Consider the following 18505-nt stretch of genomic DNA (forward strand, 5'->3'; position numbering starts at 1 on the left):
AAAATTTCGAGGGGAGGAGGACTCAAGCCCCCCACTTGTATACGCCCATGATTAGCACTTAGCAGCATCTATAACTCCATTGGTACATATTATTATCACAATATATAGATAATTATTGTAATAATAATATGATTGATTTATATTTTTATGTTTGAATATAGATGAAAAATATATGTGTAACTTGTATAAAATTTTAAACTTTTTCTTTTAATTTACTAACGGATACAGTTTAGATCCTTATTTTATTGTACGTCTGGTGATTTTGTTTCTTACGTTGTATTAGTTATGTGATATTGTAAATGTTTCGATACTTTTCTTGAAGAAGTTATTATGCGTAAGTGCAATCAAATCTGTACACAGATCTGTATGAGAACTTTTAAAAATAGGGCGGTGCTACAAAAGTAATTTTATATTTATATATTCTTGATCATATTTATTACAGAATGTCCAGTTTAACGACAGCAAAATACTGAATACACAAAAAACAACGAATAATCAACATGGACGCAGGGAGATCAGGGAATCAGAAGTTTCTGATACAGCACGCACATGGGCAAGAACACAATCAGTGATTGAGTCAGAGAGGCTGGTGATTGATAAAGGAGTGAGTCAGAGAGCGTGTGACTGAGACTGCCGACACATGTGCACACACACACAACACACAGCTGACCGGGGGTTATTAGTCATCTGTGTGACCTTTACATTCACAAATGTATAAATCTGCAAATAGAATTTGGGCGAAACGTCTCGAACTTTATCTGTCGCCTTCTAATAGACTACTCCTTCATTAACTGTACAGTTTTATGACCATCGTATCAGTTCAGACTATGATGTTGCCTATTAAAAATAAGAGCACTTAAAAATTAAATATTTTTACCGACATCTGCAAGATTATCTAAATGAGCAATTTGAAAAAGCATGTACACTATCACACTTGTAACAAACATTTATTTTGTTAAAGAATTTTGGCGAAATCAACATCTTTTTTCTAGGAATAATGTAAAGGTCAAAATTAACAATAATTTAAAATCTGCTATAATTGAACATTTTTGTACTATTTTTTGTGCTTATTACTTAATTACTTGTTATTCTGCCAAAATATTGCAATCATATTTAACACAATTAAACATCTATCAACTATGAAGAACTTCTCAATAATACGTCACCATACTTAATTACCAACCCGAACAGAAAGTAACACCTTAAAAATAATCAGGAAGCAGAAGAGAACAATTTAAATTGGTTCAAAGGAATAAATATAACTTCATAGTGGCAATGAATAATCACTTTGATCGCTAAGAGACGTCTCATTTTAAAGATATAATTAATACACATTCAAATGCTATTTAATTAGTTTGTAATGTTTTCAGAATAACCTATAAACATATCGAAAATAAACTAAAAGCAGTTTGAATGCGTGTTAATTGTATCTTTAAAATTAGATACATGTCATGCCATAGTTCTACGACAGTACGTAAGGGCGCAAAAATGAACAAGATAACATTGTTCCTTTAGGGAAAACTCGAAGACACCTAATCACCGTCGGCTCTTGAAGTTTAGTGAATTGTCCGCAAATATATACCTTGCTTACGAAACAATGATTGTCTAGGTATTGCCATAATATGTATTGACATCTAGTTTTTATAAGGAGATGATTCTACTGGAATACAACTTGATTCTACAATGTAGAACAATTGTTGATTATGATTTTAAAATATCCTTCCAAACTGAGACAGTTGTTCCACGGGGGACAACATAAGAATTCTAAGGAACCGTGAGAAACACGGCGTGTTGTGTCGGTCACTGGGGAAGGAGGGTGCCCAGGCCCTCCCGAACTGCATCCCTAACTACGGCACTGGTGACGAGGACAGGTCGAGTGTGCGACAGTTGTTCCATGGGGGACAACAGAGGAAATCTAAGGAACCGTGAGAAACACGGCGTGTTGTGTCGGTCACTGGGGAAGGAGGGTGCCCAGGTCTTTCCGAACTGCATCCCTAGCTACGGCACTGGTGACGAGGACAGGTCGAATGTGCGACAGTTGTTCCACTGGGGACAAACAGAGGAAATCTAAGGAACCGTGAGAAACACGGCGTGTTATGTCGGTCACTGGGGAAGGAGGGTGCCCAGGTCTTTCCGAACTGCATCCCTAGCTACGGCACTGGTGACGAGGACAGGTCGAATGTGCGACAGTTGTTCCACGGGGGGACAACATAAGAAATTCTAAAGGTTGGGACACACATAACCGCACCGTGCCTGACACGTGAGTCGGCCGATTGGTCGGTGCGGGCTCGGCTCGGTTACCGTGAGGCCACACATGTCCGTATAGCAGTCCGAGCGCAACAATCTCACTGTTTGTACTAGAACATGTTTCTTTTAAATTCGAAGTGACAGATACTTAAACAATATTCGGAAGATTAAGTATTGCTTGAGAAGATTGTTTAATTTCATTGTTGTTTTTTTTTATTAATCGCTGTGGTGAATGAAATATTGCAATGCTACAGTAAAGCTTTGTACAATCAGCTAGTATATAAAATTTGTAAATATCATTATCTTGGTTATACTTTTTTATCCCTATAATTCTTGTTCATTGTGTTTCATTGCAATGAATTTCGGTCAAATACACTAATAAACGGTATATTTAGTGTTTTTGTATTAAACCCAAGAGCTATAGTGTGATGCCAGAGAGTTTGACAATGTTGCAAGCCCTTTTATAATAATTTGTAAAACATAGTAAATATTTTGTAAAATGTATACTGGAGAACTTACAAAAAACAGATTTTACAAAATGTTTTTTTCTTTTATAGCTCCAAGGACAAATAATTTATTGCCAGAATTAGTCAAAAAATAGTAGAAACATAAATATATTTTCTACAAAAATTAGAGTATGGTTGATCGGTCAAAATGATATTGAGTATTTGTTTAAGATAATACATTAGTGTATGGTTAGTCTTGTCTGCTAAGTTATAATAATATTTAAATAGACACTTTAAAGCATTATAAAATAATTATTTTATAATATAATATTTAATGTTACATGCGTAAAGCCTAATATTTGGAATTGTAAATCATGCATAAATCTTTTTTGTTTAATACAGCACACTAGTTATACTAAACTTAGTTATTTAAACTTTGAAAACGTAAGAGTACATTATTTACTTACATAAGCTACAATAACTCATTTTTATCATTTCATTGTTGCTCGATTCCGCTATTTTTATTTTTTACCTTTTTTGTATATAGTATCCCCAACACAGGCACAGCCTCTTATGGGGTACCTAAATTTCCCTTATTTTGTAAATCTATTGGCCTAATTATTAGTTTAAAAAAAAGAAAAAAAATCTAAAAGGATGTAACCTACTTTTATATTTTTATTACTCTAAGTACATAAAATTGAAATAAAGTAAGTAGAAAACATTTTTTTTGTTTGTTATTTACTGCTATTGTAAATACGTTATGTCATAGTATTATTTATTACTAAGCACTGGCAGTAATAATTTATTTGTAATATTCAGTTTGTTATTATGGGGAAATAAATGATTTATTATTATTATTATTTATTTTTAACATGGGGTTTCTTGCTTGAAAATCTTATTGTAAATAAAATATTTTTATTTTTACTTTATTGAAGTGAAAAGAATAAAAAAAATAAAAAAATGTTTTATAGAAACATTCTAAATATGACCCTTACAAAATACCGGAATAAATGTATCAAGTAACTTCAATACATCAAAGAAAAATAGATTTTCGCGCAAAATAATTACATGCTTGTTATTTTTTAATTAATGAAAAATGTTTATAGATTTTTCATAATTCGAATTTAGTTGTTTAAAATCACTTAAGGTACAACATGGTTTTCAAATTTGTTGTAATAAGAAAATATATGCACAATAAGAAAATATGACTAGTTTTACTCTAAGGTAAGAAAATGTAATACTTTTAATAATAAATATGATTTTGTACGCGAACACAGGATGTAGAGTTAGTTAGGCTATACTAAAACAATTCACTAAAATAGAACGTGTAGACTACTTAAATAGTTTTAAAAAGAAGAACGCAACAATAAACAACATATGATGCCGCTCGTAGACCGCACCGTGCCCGTCAAAATTCAAACTAAACATATCGGTGACGTGCGGGCACGGTGCGGCCACGACGGTCTGGTGTCGGTACGGACATGTGTGGACTTGCAGGTTGAAAACTGCGCTGCAATTCTTTCACCGTATGACGGCCAGCATACGGCCGACTGACGTGTCGGGCGCGGTGCGGTTATGTGTGTCCCAACCTTAAGGAACCGTGAGAAACACGGCGTGTTGTGTCGGTCACTGGGGAAGGATGGTGCCCAGGCCCTCCCGAACTGCATCCCTAGCTACGGCACTGGTGACGAGGACAGGTTGAGTGTGCGACAGTTGTTTCACGGGGGACAACAGAAGAAATCTAAGGAACCGTGAGAAACACGGCGTGTTGTGTCGGTCACTGGGGTAGGAGGGTGCCCAGGTCTTCCCGAACTGCATCCCTAGCTACGGCACTGGTGACGAGGACAGGTTGAGTGTGCGACAGTTGTTCCACGGGGGACAACAGAAGAAATCTAAGGAACCGTGAGAAACACGGCGCGCCGCTCCGGGAGCAAATGCCACCCTTATAGCATCACGTCGACCAACCCTTGGCGGTCACATGTTTTTGTTTGTATAATGGGCGAGGGCGGGGCGGGTAGTAAAAACAGCGGTCTACATTGGGGCGCCGTCTGCTCTACTACCGTGTCAACCCAGCATTATGCGGCATTCAAGATGCCCAGATAATTTTTGCAGGTGAAAACCATAAACCTTGCTCAAATTCCAGGAGGCCATTCTATGTAGGCTCACTGTCTGTGGGCTTTGTTTGGTACCCTGCATTGTCGCCGATGCTCACGATACAATACAAATAACCGTGAGCAAGGAAACAGGTTTTTATTTGCTTTAATGGTATAGGGTACTTACTTACCCGAGCAAATTCAGTGATTCTACTTTTGGTCAGCAAAATTTTGATTCGGGCCTAACAAGTGGTAACGGCTAACGTGTACGATCAATTTAATCAAGATCACTATACTAGACCATTATCCTAGATAACTAGTGAAACACTACTTTAAAGCATCTTTTGTTTTTGTTTACATTCGAGCCATACATTATCTACTTATATCTACTAACATCCGTCAGCTAATACATATGAATAAGGATGCACCAGTTAAGTACATATTATCAACAACTAGCTGTTACCCGCGGCTTCGCACTCTATTTCGTTTATAAACAGGGTTACCACGACCTTATTCGTTTTAAATGGTATTCCGAACCATACTGAAATAAATGATAGTCACTGAAAGAATTCCAATATATTGACTAAATAGCTCCAATAATTTCTGTAATAATTTAAACTAGCGGACCCGGCGCGCTTCGCTGCGCATTTCAATAAGTTTCCCGCGGCTTCGCACGCAATTTCCCGTTGAAAACAGTACACTATATTCACTTATTCATTTTCTATCACATTCTAAACATTGCTGAGATAATTGATAGTCGTTCCTTCGTGAGCTTCTTGGGCGCATTATGAAGGTATGTACCACATTCCTGATACTTCTGTCAAAAAAAAAAACAACTAAGGTTGATTTTATAACATTCTTTATATTTGTAGCCAACGTAAGATAGTAATTATGATATCTGCATTGCTCTTCTGATCAAGCATGAGCATGGTTTATATTAAATAAATATTGCAGTTAAAGGTGAATTTTTACGTCAAATTTGAATTGTATTATCTGGATAGTAAAGTCTATGTTTAACAGTGATTGCAGAAACAGTTTAAACAAAATTTGTCGTTTCTCTTAAGCTTACTCTATGCTTTAAAACTATAAGTGTAGTAATTAAATTATATATAAATATATTTTTTGTCGCATTATATATGTTTACAAAGAACAGCTGATTAAAAATTTGAAAAGACTCTTTCACTTAATAACATATGTTTGCTGCAATGCATTTCTTACGGGTATTTCTGTAACCAGTGGGGCGGAATCCTGAATCGGGAAAGGGATAAAAAGTATCCTATAACCTTCTACAGATCAAGACGAACAAATTTTAAAAAAAATTAGGCGAATCCGTCCAGCCGTTTGTGAGTGATGCTGTTACACACGAACAGTTTCATTTTTATATAATAGATAGAAGAAGATATTTTATTTTATTAATTAAAAATCTTGATAAAAAGAAACCCAGGTAAAGAAAAGCTTCTGCGCGTAACATTACATAGTGTAACTGTCTGACTGACGAATAACAAAAACATTTACTATCACCTGTTTAAATGTGTACAATTTATTATACTTACTATTTTTGACTTTGAAAGGTGATTAAAACACATTTACTATCTGCTGAGCCAAGCTAAGTCCTTAAGTATAATGGATAATGTAGTGTTAAGGTTGTTTTCAAGACCAGTGGGGCGCATTCCAGAGGGATTTTCGAAATAGGAATAGACTTGTGTTGACCAGGACCCTAAGAATCTCCATGTCAAATTTCAGTACAATCGGTCCAGTAGTTTTTACGTTATTGAGTAACACAAACAAAAATAGATACCGTTAATTTTTAATTAACAGTATAGATTAAATGCATCATTTCAGTTTCGGGATGTGATAACAAAAACCAAAAGACGCACAAAACTAGCGATATTACTAATGAAATTCCAGAATAATCTAATATAGCTGCACGTGTTATCACTAATGAAGTGATAACACGATGTTAAAGATAAGATACTGTTCAGATTGCGGAATACCGAATCTTACCTAACCTAGAACCAAGTGAGCTGTTCGGTTGGTATACAACGAGATTATGTAAGTCGGCTAAGCGATAACAAACAAGTGGTAAACGAGTTACTCGGGATTAGCCTTTCATCTACCCCCCCCCCCTTTCCACCTCAAACCTCAGACCTGTTCGGCGAAGTGAGCAGTGTTATGTAGCGAGTGAGTCAGTTTCACGGCAATCTGTCTGCCTGTACGAGTAAGTACGACCTTCAGGCGTTGTGCGTCATTCCATCTCGAGATCCGAGTGACACTTCCTTCAACAGAACCCGTTGGAATGGCAGGAATCCAAACGTTACTTCACTGAATTTTGTAATCACGTCAGCTGTCACGGTTCTCCGAACCTATCGATATTTTCAATCTTATCGTCCCTACAAGTCTTCTTATCCGACGCGTTTGAGTGGGTGCTGAATGGAACGAAATCCAGAGAATTATAGTAATTTATGGTTCAAAGACATGAGTGCACAAGCTTTAATTTATAGTGTAGCTATATTTGTCTAATACCTTGGAAATCACAGAAGACTTTTGGATTTGTAAACATGCTTTGCAATGGTTTAGTTTATTTTAAAAATAAATCATTAAAGTCGCTACACAGTACACCCTTTGATTGTATTGTTACACTGGAGATAAATCAATCATTCATACGGACGAGGTTTGTGAGGTCCGATGATTATTTCAGTTAGTTCCGAGGTCCGACGATAAGGCTTCGCCAAGTAACTTTAATTGTCACCGTTTTTCAACATCCACAGAGGGCAGTCGAAGTGCTCAATTTTCCTCCGTGCCTCTATTTAGAACTTTGGATGGATTATCTCTTGCGTAAATGATACAAAGTTATACCATACATTTCTAGCGTAAAGTGTACTTAAGCGACTACAAGTAGATCTGCGTACTAATAATTTTTATTTCAGCAGCGTTTAGTAATATTTATTAATTCATTTGAAGATAATTGAGTTTTGGATGCGACCATTACTAGTAATTACAAAAGGTACGTACTACGTTTGTGACCTTGAAACTTTAGCGCACAGTCGCGAGCATTTGCCACCGTGTTACAAAATAAAGGAGTTTTAAATCTTAGCCCTTGAAAAAATCACTTTCAATTGAGCTATTGACACGCTATTGTAATATACGGAGTGTAATCAACATTAATGTACTGCGTGCCTTCCACATTATATATGTCCGCTGTGTTCGTATCTCGAGAATACAATCGAGGCGAGTCGTGCACCAATACGACATTCTCTAGAAAGGCACGTGAAAACAATATATTCTGCAAGACAGATGGCGCGCAGGTTAGATAAGCCAAGGACGACGCGGCGGCGCCTACACCGGTTCACCTTATCACAGTTGGCTGCTGTAGGTCTACAGTGTGGAGGAATCTTGGCGTTGTGTGTATACAACATCTTGGAGTTGTCTGTATACAACTAAGCCAAGGACGACGCTGCGGCGCCTACACCGGTTCACCTTATCACAGTTGGCTGCTGTAGGTCTACAGTGTGGAGGAATCTTAGCGTTGTGTGTATACAAATAAGCCAAGGACGACGCTGGGGCGCCTACACCGGTTCACCTTATCACAGTTGGCTGCTGTAGGTCTACAGTGTGGAGGAATCTTGGCGTTGTGTGTATACAAATAAGCCAAGGACGACGCTGGGGCGCCTACACCGGTTCACCTTATCACAGTTGGCTGCTGTAGGTCTACAGTGTGGAGGAATCTTGGCGTTGTGTGTATACAAATAAGCCAAGGACGACGCTGGGGCGCCTACACCGGTTCACCTTATCACAGTTGGCTGCTGTAGGTCTACAGTGTGGAGGAATCTTAGCGTTGTGTGTATACAAATAAGCCAAGGACGACGCTGGGGCGCCTACACCGGTTCACCTTATCACAGTTGGCTGCTGTAGGTCTACAGTGTGGAGGAATCTTGGCGTTGTGTGTATACAAATAAGCCAAGGACGACGCTGGGGCGCCTACACCGGTTCACCTTATCACAGTTGGCTGCTGTAGGTCTACAGTGTGGAGGAATCTTGGCGTTGTGTGTATACAAATAAGCCAAGGACGACGCTGGGGCGCCTACACCGGTTCACCTTATCACAGTTGGCTGCTGTAGGTCTACAGTGTGGAGGAATCTTGGCGTTGTGTGTATACAAATAAGCCAAGGACGACGCTGGGGCGCCTACACCGGTTCACCTTATCACAGTTGGCTGCTGTAGGTCTACAGTGTGGAGGAATCTTGGCGTTGTGTGTATACAAATAAGCCAAGGACGACGCTGGGGCGCCTACACCGGTTCACCTTATCACAGTTGGCTGCTGTAGGTCTACAGTGTGGAGGAATCTTGGCGTTGTGTGTGTATACAAATAAGCCAAGGACGACGCTGGGGCGCCTACACCGGTTCACCTTATCACAGTTGGCTGCTGTAGGTCTACAGTGTGGAGGAATCTTGGCGTTGTGTGTATACAAATAAGCCAAGGACGACGCTGGGGCGCCTACACCGGTTCACCTTATCACAGTTGGCTGCTGTAGGTCTACAGTGTGGAGGAATCTTGGCGTTGTGTGTATACAAATAAGCCAAGGACGACGCTGGGGCGCCTACACCGGTTCACCTTATCACAGTTGGCTGCTGTAGGTCTACAGTGTGGAGGAATCTTAGCGTTGTGTGTATACAAATAAGCCAAGGACGACGCTGGGGCGCCTACACCGGTTCACCTTATCACAGTTGGCTGCTGTAGGTCTACAGTGTGGAGGAATCTTAGCGTTGTGTGTATACAAATAAGCCAAGGACGACGCTGGGGCGCCTACACCGGTTCACCTTATCACAGTTGGCTGCTGTAGGTCTACAGTGTGGAGGAATCTTAGCGTTGTGTGTATACAAATAAGCCAAGGACGACGCTGGGGCGCCTACACCGGTTCACCTTATCACAGTTGGCTGCTGTAGGTCTACAGTGTGGAGGAATCTTGGCGTTGTGTGTATACAAATAAGCCAAGGACGACGCTGGGGCGCCTACACCGGTTCACCTTATCACAGTTGGCTGCTGTAGGTCTACAGTGTGGAGGAATCTTGGCGTTGTGTGTATACAAATAAGCCAAGGACGACGCTGGGGCGCCTACACCGGTTCACCTTATCACAGTTGGCTGCTGTAGGTCTACAGTGTGGAGGAATCTTGGCGTTGTGTGTATACAAATAAGCCAAGGACGACGCTGCGGCGCCTACACCGGTTCACCTTATCACAGTTGGCTGCTGTAGGTCTACAGTGTGGAGGAATCTTGGCGTTGTGTGTATACAAATAAGCCAAGGACGACGCTGGGGCGCCTACACCGGTTCACCTTATCACAGTTGGCTGCTGTAGGTCTACAGTGTGGAGGAATCTTGGCGTTGTGTGTATACAAATAAGCCAAGGACGACGCTGGGGCGCCTACACCGGTTCACCTTATCACAGTTGGCTGCTGTAGGTCTACAGTGTGGAGGAATCTTAGCGTTGTGTGTATACAAATAAGCCAAGGACGACGCTGGGGCGCCTACACCGGTTCACCTTATCACAGTTGGCTGCTGTAGGTCTACAGTGTGGAGGAATCTTAGCGTTGTGTGTATACAAATAAGCCAAGGACGACGCTGGAGCGCCTACACCGGTTCACCTTATCACAGTTGGCTGCTGTAGGTCTACAGTGTGGAGGAATCTTGGCGTTGTGTGTATACAAATAAGCCAAGGACGACGCTGGAGCGCCTACACCGGTTCACCTTATCACAGTTGGCTGCTGTAGGTCTACAATGTGGAGGAATCTTGGCGTTGTGTGAATACAAATAAGCCAAGGAGAGTTAAATACTATAGTCGACCGCCACGAAGTATCTGGAAATCATTTTAGTTTACATCGAGGTTATTTTACTCTTATTTTTTTATAAAATTTTAGGGTTACAGACTGTGTGGTATTTATTTGTATTACAACAGACTATATGTATATAATTTTTTTAGTTTTACTTAACGCTGAAATAAAGTAATTTAGATAGACTTATAAAAACGAGATAAGGGAATTTTAATTTTAGAATAAGTTTTAATGTGAACCACTATAATATATCTCATAGGAATTATATTTAAATTAATATATATATATATATATATATAGTCTATATATATATATAGACTATATATATACTCCATATTAAAGCAACATTTGTTTTTGAACACTAAAACAAGAAAGTTATTGAATTAAACAAACACTTCCTTACTTTAGGAGGACGCATAACATGTATAGAAATACAACACACCAGTTTTAATAACAAAATTTAATGTTATTTATTTGTCTGTACAAATTGTAAAAGTCCAATAGAAATTAGTTTGGCCTGTCTTCTTTTTTTCTGTTGTAGCCTACATTTTATTTATCTTTTCAAAATTACAAATTTTGTGCTTACTCTTCTATGATATACTGAAAATCATTTTTAAAGAGTTTTGCCTCTGAATGTTTACCAATAAGATCAGTTTAATTTTATGTAATTACTACTACAAACCTATAAATTTTCAAAAGCTACGTATCAGTACTTTGTACCTATTAACTAAATTAGATTTCAAACTTTGAAGATTAAAAATATTTTCAAACTACGCTTTGTTATAATTAATAATACTTACATAATGTGTAATTGGTACAGCTAGTAAGGTTGGAAGTCATAACTAGTTGATACTGGATTGTGAACTTGTATCAGGTATACTTAAATACTACGTTTTCACCAATTTTATTGAATTAAACCCTATGGCATTTTTCTGCTCATTTCTATTGTAGCTATGTTTATTGTACACATTTCTAAATCTTTTACATTCGCTATCCAGTGGACTTACGTAATAATATTAAAAATCTTATAACTACAAACTTTGTTGTAAATCACCAGAGAATGCTCAATTTGTTTTAGATACATAGTAATTAAAAAATAATCGTTCCCTTTTGAAACTTTAACAGATTGCCTTTCTTGAAATTTTAATAAATATTAAAAAAGTCAGGTAGGCAATAAAAGTTATTTGAAAGTTTCTAGAAATGTTTAATTTTTATTAGATGATATTAGCTAACGAACTTATCAAAACCACGCATGCATGAATACTACATCCATACCAAATTAGTCTAAGTAGATTAAAAATCACAATATTTATCATGTTCACAAGCCTGATAAAATGAAAATAAAACAACCCTGCGGAAACTTTGTACAAGATTTCTATGGAATCAACTTAAAAGCCAACCTTTTCACTTACCAAAATAATGCATGTATTTACAGAACACATTCCAATGCTTTTTTATGTACAACAAGCATACAAGAATTTTTGTTAGTATTACTACTATATTAAATGTTCATGTGATTGTGCATTATAACTACATTACTGTATAAAAATCAAAACTTTTTACTTTTTAAGCAGTTCATAAGATCACGTGTAACAGTTTGGGAAAACTTCCAAGTTTGCTAATGTCAAGAGGATGTGGTCACAGCTTCCTTTACCAGTTCAGATAAGAGTTTAACTTCTGATAAGTCACTCTTACAAACATGTCTGTATGATACATTCTTTTGTTTTACCACGAGCCATTATTCTGTTTTTTAAACATTTTTCATCCGTATTTAGGTTAAAATTTTTTCGATTCATATAGGTGGAGCATTTAATTCTAGTTCAAAAGAAGGTATGAATATAACTAGCGAATATTAGGTCAAATTTTAGCCAAAAATATCACCTAAGTTATCTATAGCCTATGTAACCTAGTTTTATCTCTGGTTACAACTAATTCCAGTTAAGAAAAGAAAACATAACTTCTCGTTAAAACTAGGACTAATTTTATGACGAATATACAACTGAAAACACGAATATTGCAGAAGTGGAAAAGGAAACATTACTTCTCGTTCAAACCAGGACTAATTTTATGACGAATATACAACTGAAAACACGAATGTTGCAGAAGTAAACAAATTTTATATAAGCAGTTTCAACCAAAAAAAGGAGTTTTAATAAATAATAATGAAATAAATACAACAACATTGTATAGGTTGAGCAGCTGGTTTTTTGTTACGTAATTGTTCATAATGTAACACATATTAGAACTGACCCTTATAAAACCAATCATCTGGCACATATATTATAGGCTGTACTTTCTAAAAAGATGAGGTAACCAATTTATTTCTGCACTGTTTAGTGGCTTTCCTACCAAAAACCGGTTATCTGGTTTTACTCATTTTGCCACAACATAAACTCTGCTACGTAACATATATGAATTTCTGCTAATGTATTATGAAATTAAGTTCATATTTTTGTTTATTATCTTTATCCGTTTGGCTGATGTAGACCTCTCCGTAACAGCAGTACAATCAGACTAAACTGGCCCTTTCACCTGACGGATACTAAAATACAGAGACTTTTGGTACAAGTTGTGTAATCAACTTCTTTCATTACTGTGACGAAAATAGTACAATTTCCAGTTCGTTACTGTTACGTTACAAAGATACCAGTACAAAATATCATTTATACAGTGTTGATCAAGCACAAGTTCAGAATAATATTATTCTTCTACATCATAACAGGAATAGTTCACAATTTGTAGCAGTATAAAATCATTACAATTTAACGAAACTAAAAAATTAATTTCCCTTTGCACAGAAACATGTTCATCTATTTAGATGAGGAATATTCCCAAATTGAAATTAAATAATTAGATTTAAAATGACCATTTAAACAAAACAAAATCTATTTGTTTCACTAAAATTGTATTTTTAAACAATACAAATAAAAACAACCTAGACTATAATACTGTAATTCAAAGTAACCAAACATTATATAGTTACATATTTATGAACATAACATAAGAAAATAGATAAATTAAAACTTTATAACCATTTTAATTTACTAAATACATGGCACTGCACAAAATATAATTAATTCAATTGTTTTCAAAATGTTAAATATATATAAATTTTACCATCATAGCTATGATGAAAAGTGAGGTTAGTTTCTACTATTTCTCGTAGCTTGTAACCAGTAGGCTACTTTGTAAGAGAGTATAAAACATACTGATTTACAATTTTACGTGAAGGTTACAGAGTACGTTACTCCTAAAATATTCAGAGAACTTTCTTCCAAGAACGGCCAACTGGGGTAGGGTACGATAAGCGAACCCGGTTTTTACATCGAAATTGGCAATCGATATTACTTAATCATAACCATCGACCATGGACTCATACCGAAAACCCCAATAAGTGAAATTTGTGGGAAAGAAACAACTGTAACTGTGAGAGGAGCAAATATGGTAGTCTTCAGTTTTCCTAATTTTTGTTATAATAACTTGTTTGATCACTGTAAATATTAAATTCATATTTTAATTTAAAAACATATGATTGTTATTCAGGACTAAAGATACTTTTATATCAATTGATAGTCTAGGATTTGAAATGTGAATATTAGGTATCGAAGACTACATTCTTCAATATAAAAAACCCGGGTATTAGGTATCGAAGACTACATTCTTCCATATAAAAAACCGGGTCCGCTTATCGTACCCTACCCGCCAACTGTATTAAGTATCTGTATTGAAAATGTATCTGTAATGAGTAGCCTACTATCTATGCTAGCAGGAACGGGACACACTATTATCCATAAATTTTCTGTTATTTCTGTTACGTTGGTTCTGACATATCTCTATAGTTTAAAATTGGTTTTGCTATTTCAGTCTGTGCCTGATAAAAATGTTTAATATTGGTTATAATCTCTTTAAGACAATCACTTCTTTGGATGATATAAGAAGTAGATCTACGCTGTGAGAAATAAACATCACAACATACACAATGACTTTCCAATACTTTAAGGAGCATGCAAAATCTAGGTATCAAAATTTACAATCAATTATTTGGAGTCACCCAAAAATCAATCCTTTGTTAGACACGTATACGAAAAAGAAATCTTTTTAAAATTTACAAATAATAATATTTTATCAACTATTATGTGATCTCAACTTAGAAAGTCATATTAGAAAGAAACAGAGTAATGTAATACTTAAAGCTGCTTATTATTACAATTTAATGGATAAAGATGTTTGACAGCTTGTGGCACAAATAGTACCACTCATAGAAGTCTCTTATCCGACACTCGCCTAAAGGGCTTAATCGCTTGAGGCAAAAACGATAATAAAAACTAGTGCAGCTCAAATAAGTCAAAATCCTAGTATCTTTCGAGCAAAGAAGATGAATGAGACAACCATTTCGGAAGACTTTTCTGAAAACCAGGACTCAGAGGAGTCCAAGAATAATGAAATCTTGAATTAGATCCCTCAGAGAAGTTACCTAGTCCGGGAAAGAAAGAAACCATCAGGAAAATTCCCAAAGAGATTGCTGAAATATCCAGAGAAGAATCCAGAAGGCAATAGCAAATTATGGTTACAACTTTTACCCCGGAGGATAGTTCTCCAAAGGAAGAATCTTTAAAAATACTTAAATTTACTCTAGATGAATTCCGTTCTGAATTTTCTGTTTCAGATTCACTCCAAATTCCACACTCCGGGCCAAGATCTAGATCTCCTTGTGTACACAGACTCAGATCAGTATACAGAAATCAAGGGAAGAGCAACTCCAACGAAAAAAAAACACACTGCTCAACTAGATGTGAAAACAACTCGTCACCTCTTAGATATGTTTGCAGATGGAGAATTTATAGATGTCTCTTATCAGATGAAAATTCAAACCAATGTCTTTGATCAACTCAATCAATCCTATTTTGATTGCAATCTACTCCATGCAGCTTCAATCTCAAGCTGTATGAGAAAATGCTAGAAAATATCACTCACTAAAGGAGAAAATTGATGGATTGATATTTCAAGTAGAATCCTTGTCACAAAAGGTATTCTCTATGACAGAGCCAACTATACCAAATCAATTTAACATTGTGATAAGTCACACAATGTGAGTGGAGTCATCACAGAGGGATGCTGTAATCTAGGGCAGATAGCATCTAGACCTCCCAGTGAATTTATCTCATCGATCAATTAATTAAGAACCAAAAAAGAAACAACCACTAGATGATTGTCATAAATATTTGGAAAGAAAAAATATTTTGCAGAAAGAGGAGCCCCTCCAAAAGCACCTTTTCTCCAACAGAAGCAAACTTTTATTACTGAGCATCAGATTCCTACAAAGACTAAAAGACACTGAGACTATACCAGAATCTAATACTAGTCATACAAATCCAACTGCAGTATTAACATATGAAATCAATCCTACCAGAATAGGACATCCAAAAACATACATCGATCTCTTTAGTCAACTGCAAAAAGCCTTTTCCACCACACAATTCCCCCCTTCCCCCTGCCACCCCCTAGGTCCCCTCATAAAACCCTTAGGTTTCTGCCTCATAAGATAGGAAGAGTAATATCTTGAGTATAGCTAAGTGTCGTAATTGGACTGGAGTAAGACAAGTTATCAATTTAGCCAATTTTGAAGTGGCAATTGTAGTCCTTGACTATATTTTGTGCGATTATAAGGGTAGGGTCCAATAAGCGGACCCGGTTTTTTATATCGAATATAATCATCGATACCTAATATTCGCATATCGAATCACAGACTATCAATCGATATAAAAGTAATAACAATCATATGTTTAAATTAAAATGTGAATTTAATGATAACAAATAATAAATGAACATAACCAAAATCAGGGAAACTCATAACTTTAACTAAATGAAACAGAACGAAAACGTTTTTACTAAAGTTGTGTCCCCCATTACCTTCTTTTTTTTGCATCTGAAGACGACCATGTTAGCTCCTCTAACAGTTACATTTGTTACCTTTCCACAAATATCACATAATGGATTCTTAGGTACTAACCCAACATCCTGAAGCCATAAAAAACATATTTTATCGTCTTTTAAAGCAATTTCGTGAAGCTTCCTAAGATTGACGGCCATTTTAATACACAATGTTACGTGAAATTTAAAATATTACCTTGTATTATTTGAAAGTGTTTACAGCTGTTCATATAGATTATTTAAGTTGTTAAAAATAATTCATCAGTATCGATTGATTATATCGATGGTTATGATTAAGTAATATCGTTTGCCAATTTCGATATAAAAAACCGGGTCCGCTTATTGGACCGTACCCGATTATAAATTATAACACAAGTTCATTATTGTATTTGCAGCCGTTAATCTAATTACTGTACAAATGATTTAACTTTTTTTTATTACTTTTAAACAATATAGTTATTTAATACATTAAAAAGTTTTAGAATGCTTAATAATAGTAAACAACTATAATTAGAACTTTTTTGTATTTGATTTGCTAATTATTTCTAATTGATAATTTAGTTCACAGATTCGATTGTCATGGTGGCCGCTTACTATACTGCAGGCATTACAATTATAGAAGCTATCTCAAATTGGATTTTAGTACACCACTAATGACAACTGGAATTCAGCATTAGGAGCCCCTAAATAATGGTCTAACCTCAAACACAACATATTTAAACTAGGCCTACTCTCAAAATATTGAAATAGAAAATTATGCTCTAAGGTAACAGCCTAATCTAAATAATTATGACTTCAAAATAAACAAAATTCATTACTTAAATATTTACAATAATGACTGATACTCACTGCTCTCCAAACACTCTTGGTAGGAGGTGATTTTGTCAACCACCCTTCGTGAACTATTTCCAAGCTGTCCGATTGTGCAGACATTTCTTGATCCGCCAAAAGAAGCACAACACTCTCGTCAACAGTTTAAAACGACACAACATACAACCTCACTCATTTTACCCCAGATAACCAAGACTTTTTGTCATCTACCGAGCAGATCAATTAAAATTATAGAAACCATTATAGGCTACAGGCTACTATATTTCAGCCATACAAATGAATTCACCCACTAAGGCCGTTTGATACACACATATGTAAAGCCACATTATTATTGAGGAGAGTGCGTTGAAAATTACAAAATTATTCATTACATCCCGTTTAACAATACATTCACCTAACACCAGTAAACTAAAGGCAATTATTCTTATTTATTTATGAACTGGCAACCACCAAACGGACACTACATCTGCGGTCTGTCTACTTACAGGCGCCAGGCAGACAGAAAATCTGACACTCAGCTTTACGTGATGCACAGTGGTGCCAACCAAAAACATTATTATTGTTGCATACTTCTCGTTTAGTATGTTTCAAAGGTATGGAATGAATTTATATTAAGTGAAAAAAGATCAATTTATTCTAAAAGCTATTAATATACTTGTCTAGATACATTTATCTTACCACACCCAAGACATTGCTATATGTTTCTTATACCTATTATTTTTAAATTATATATATTCTTTTATAAACGCATAAAAAATATATTAGCAATAATGAAAAATGTTTGCCGTTTGGGTTTATCGTGTTTAACAATTGTAATCATTTGCAAGTTTGGTAAACATACCTTTGGATGGTCAAGCCGAGTGCTCAAGACTACTATACAAAAACTAAAATATTATATGCTCTCCCCACTAATAGCTTAAAATTAATTTTTTTTTCTACATTGGGTGAGGCCAGTCTTATTTTCAACTTAATTCTACCCATCTCCATGGATCAAAAGTCTACGTGACAATTTTATCAAATGGAATAAGAGGAACATTTTATTTAAACTATAATATGAACACTGCTAATAAAAATGCTGCGATCAGTCAGATACTGGATATGAACTTCCTCACCAGTTACAAAGTTATAC

General features: G+C 36.0%; 1 protein-coding gene across 1 annotated transcript in view; it reads right to left on the reverse strand.

Moving 5' to 3' along the window:
- Positions 1-17875, reverse strand: part of LOC124357854 (protein daughter of sevenless) — a 40767-nt gene extending 22892 nt beyond the window's left edge. Inside the window, exon 1 of the mRNA XM_046809933.1 lies at positions 17395-17875. Coding sequence (XP_046665889.1) covers positions 17395-17478 — 84 coding nt within the window. The 5' untranslated portion in view covers positions 17479-17875. The remainder of the gene's footprint in view (positions 1-17394) is intronic.
- Positions 17876-18505: the final 630 nt, after the last annotated feature.

Source organism: Homalodisca vitripennis, chromosome 3 (assembly GCF_021130785.1).
Source record: "Homalodisca vitripennis isolate AUS2020 chromosome 3, UT_GWSS_2.1, whole genome shotgun sequence".
Taxonomy (NCBI): domain Eukaryota; kingdom Metazoa; phylum Arthropoda; class Insecta; order Hemiptera; family Cicadellidae; genus Homalodisca; species Homalodisca vitripennis.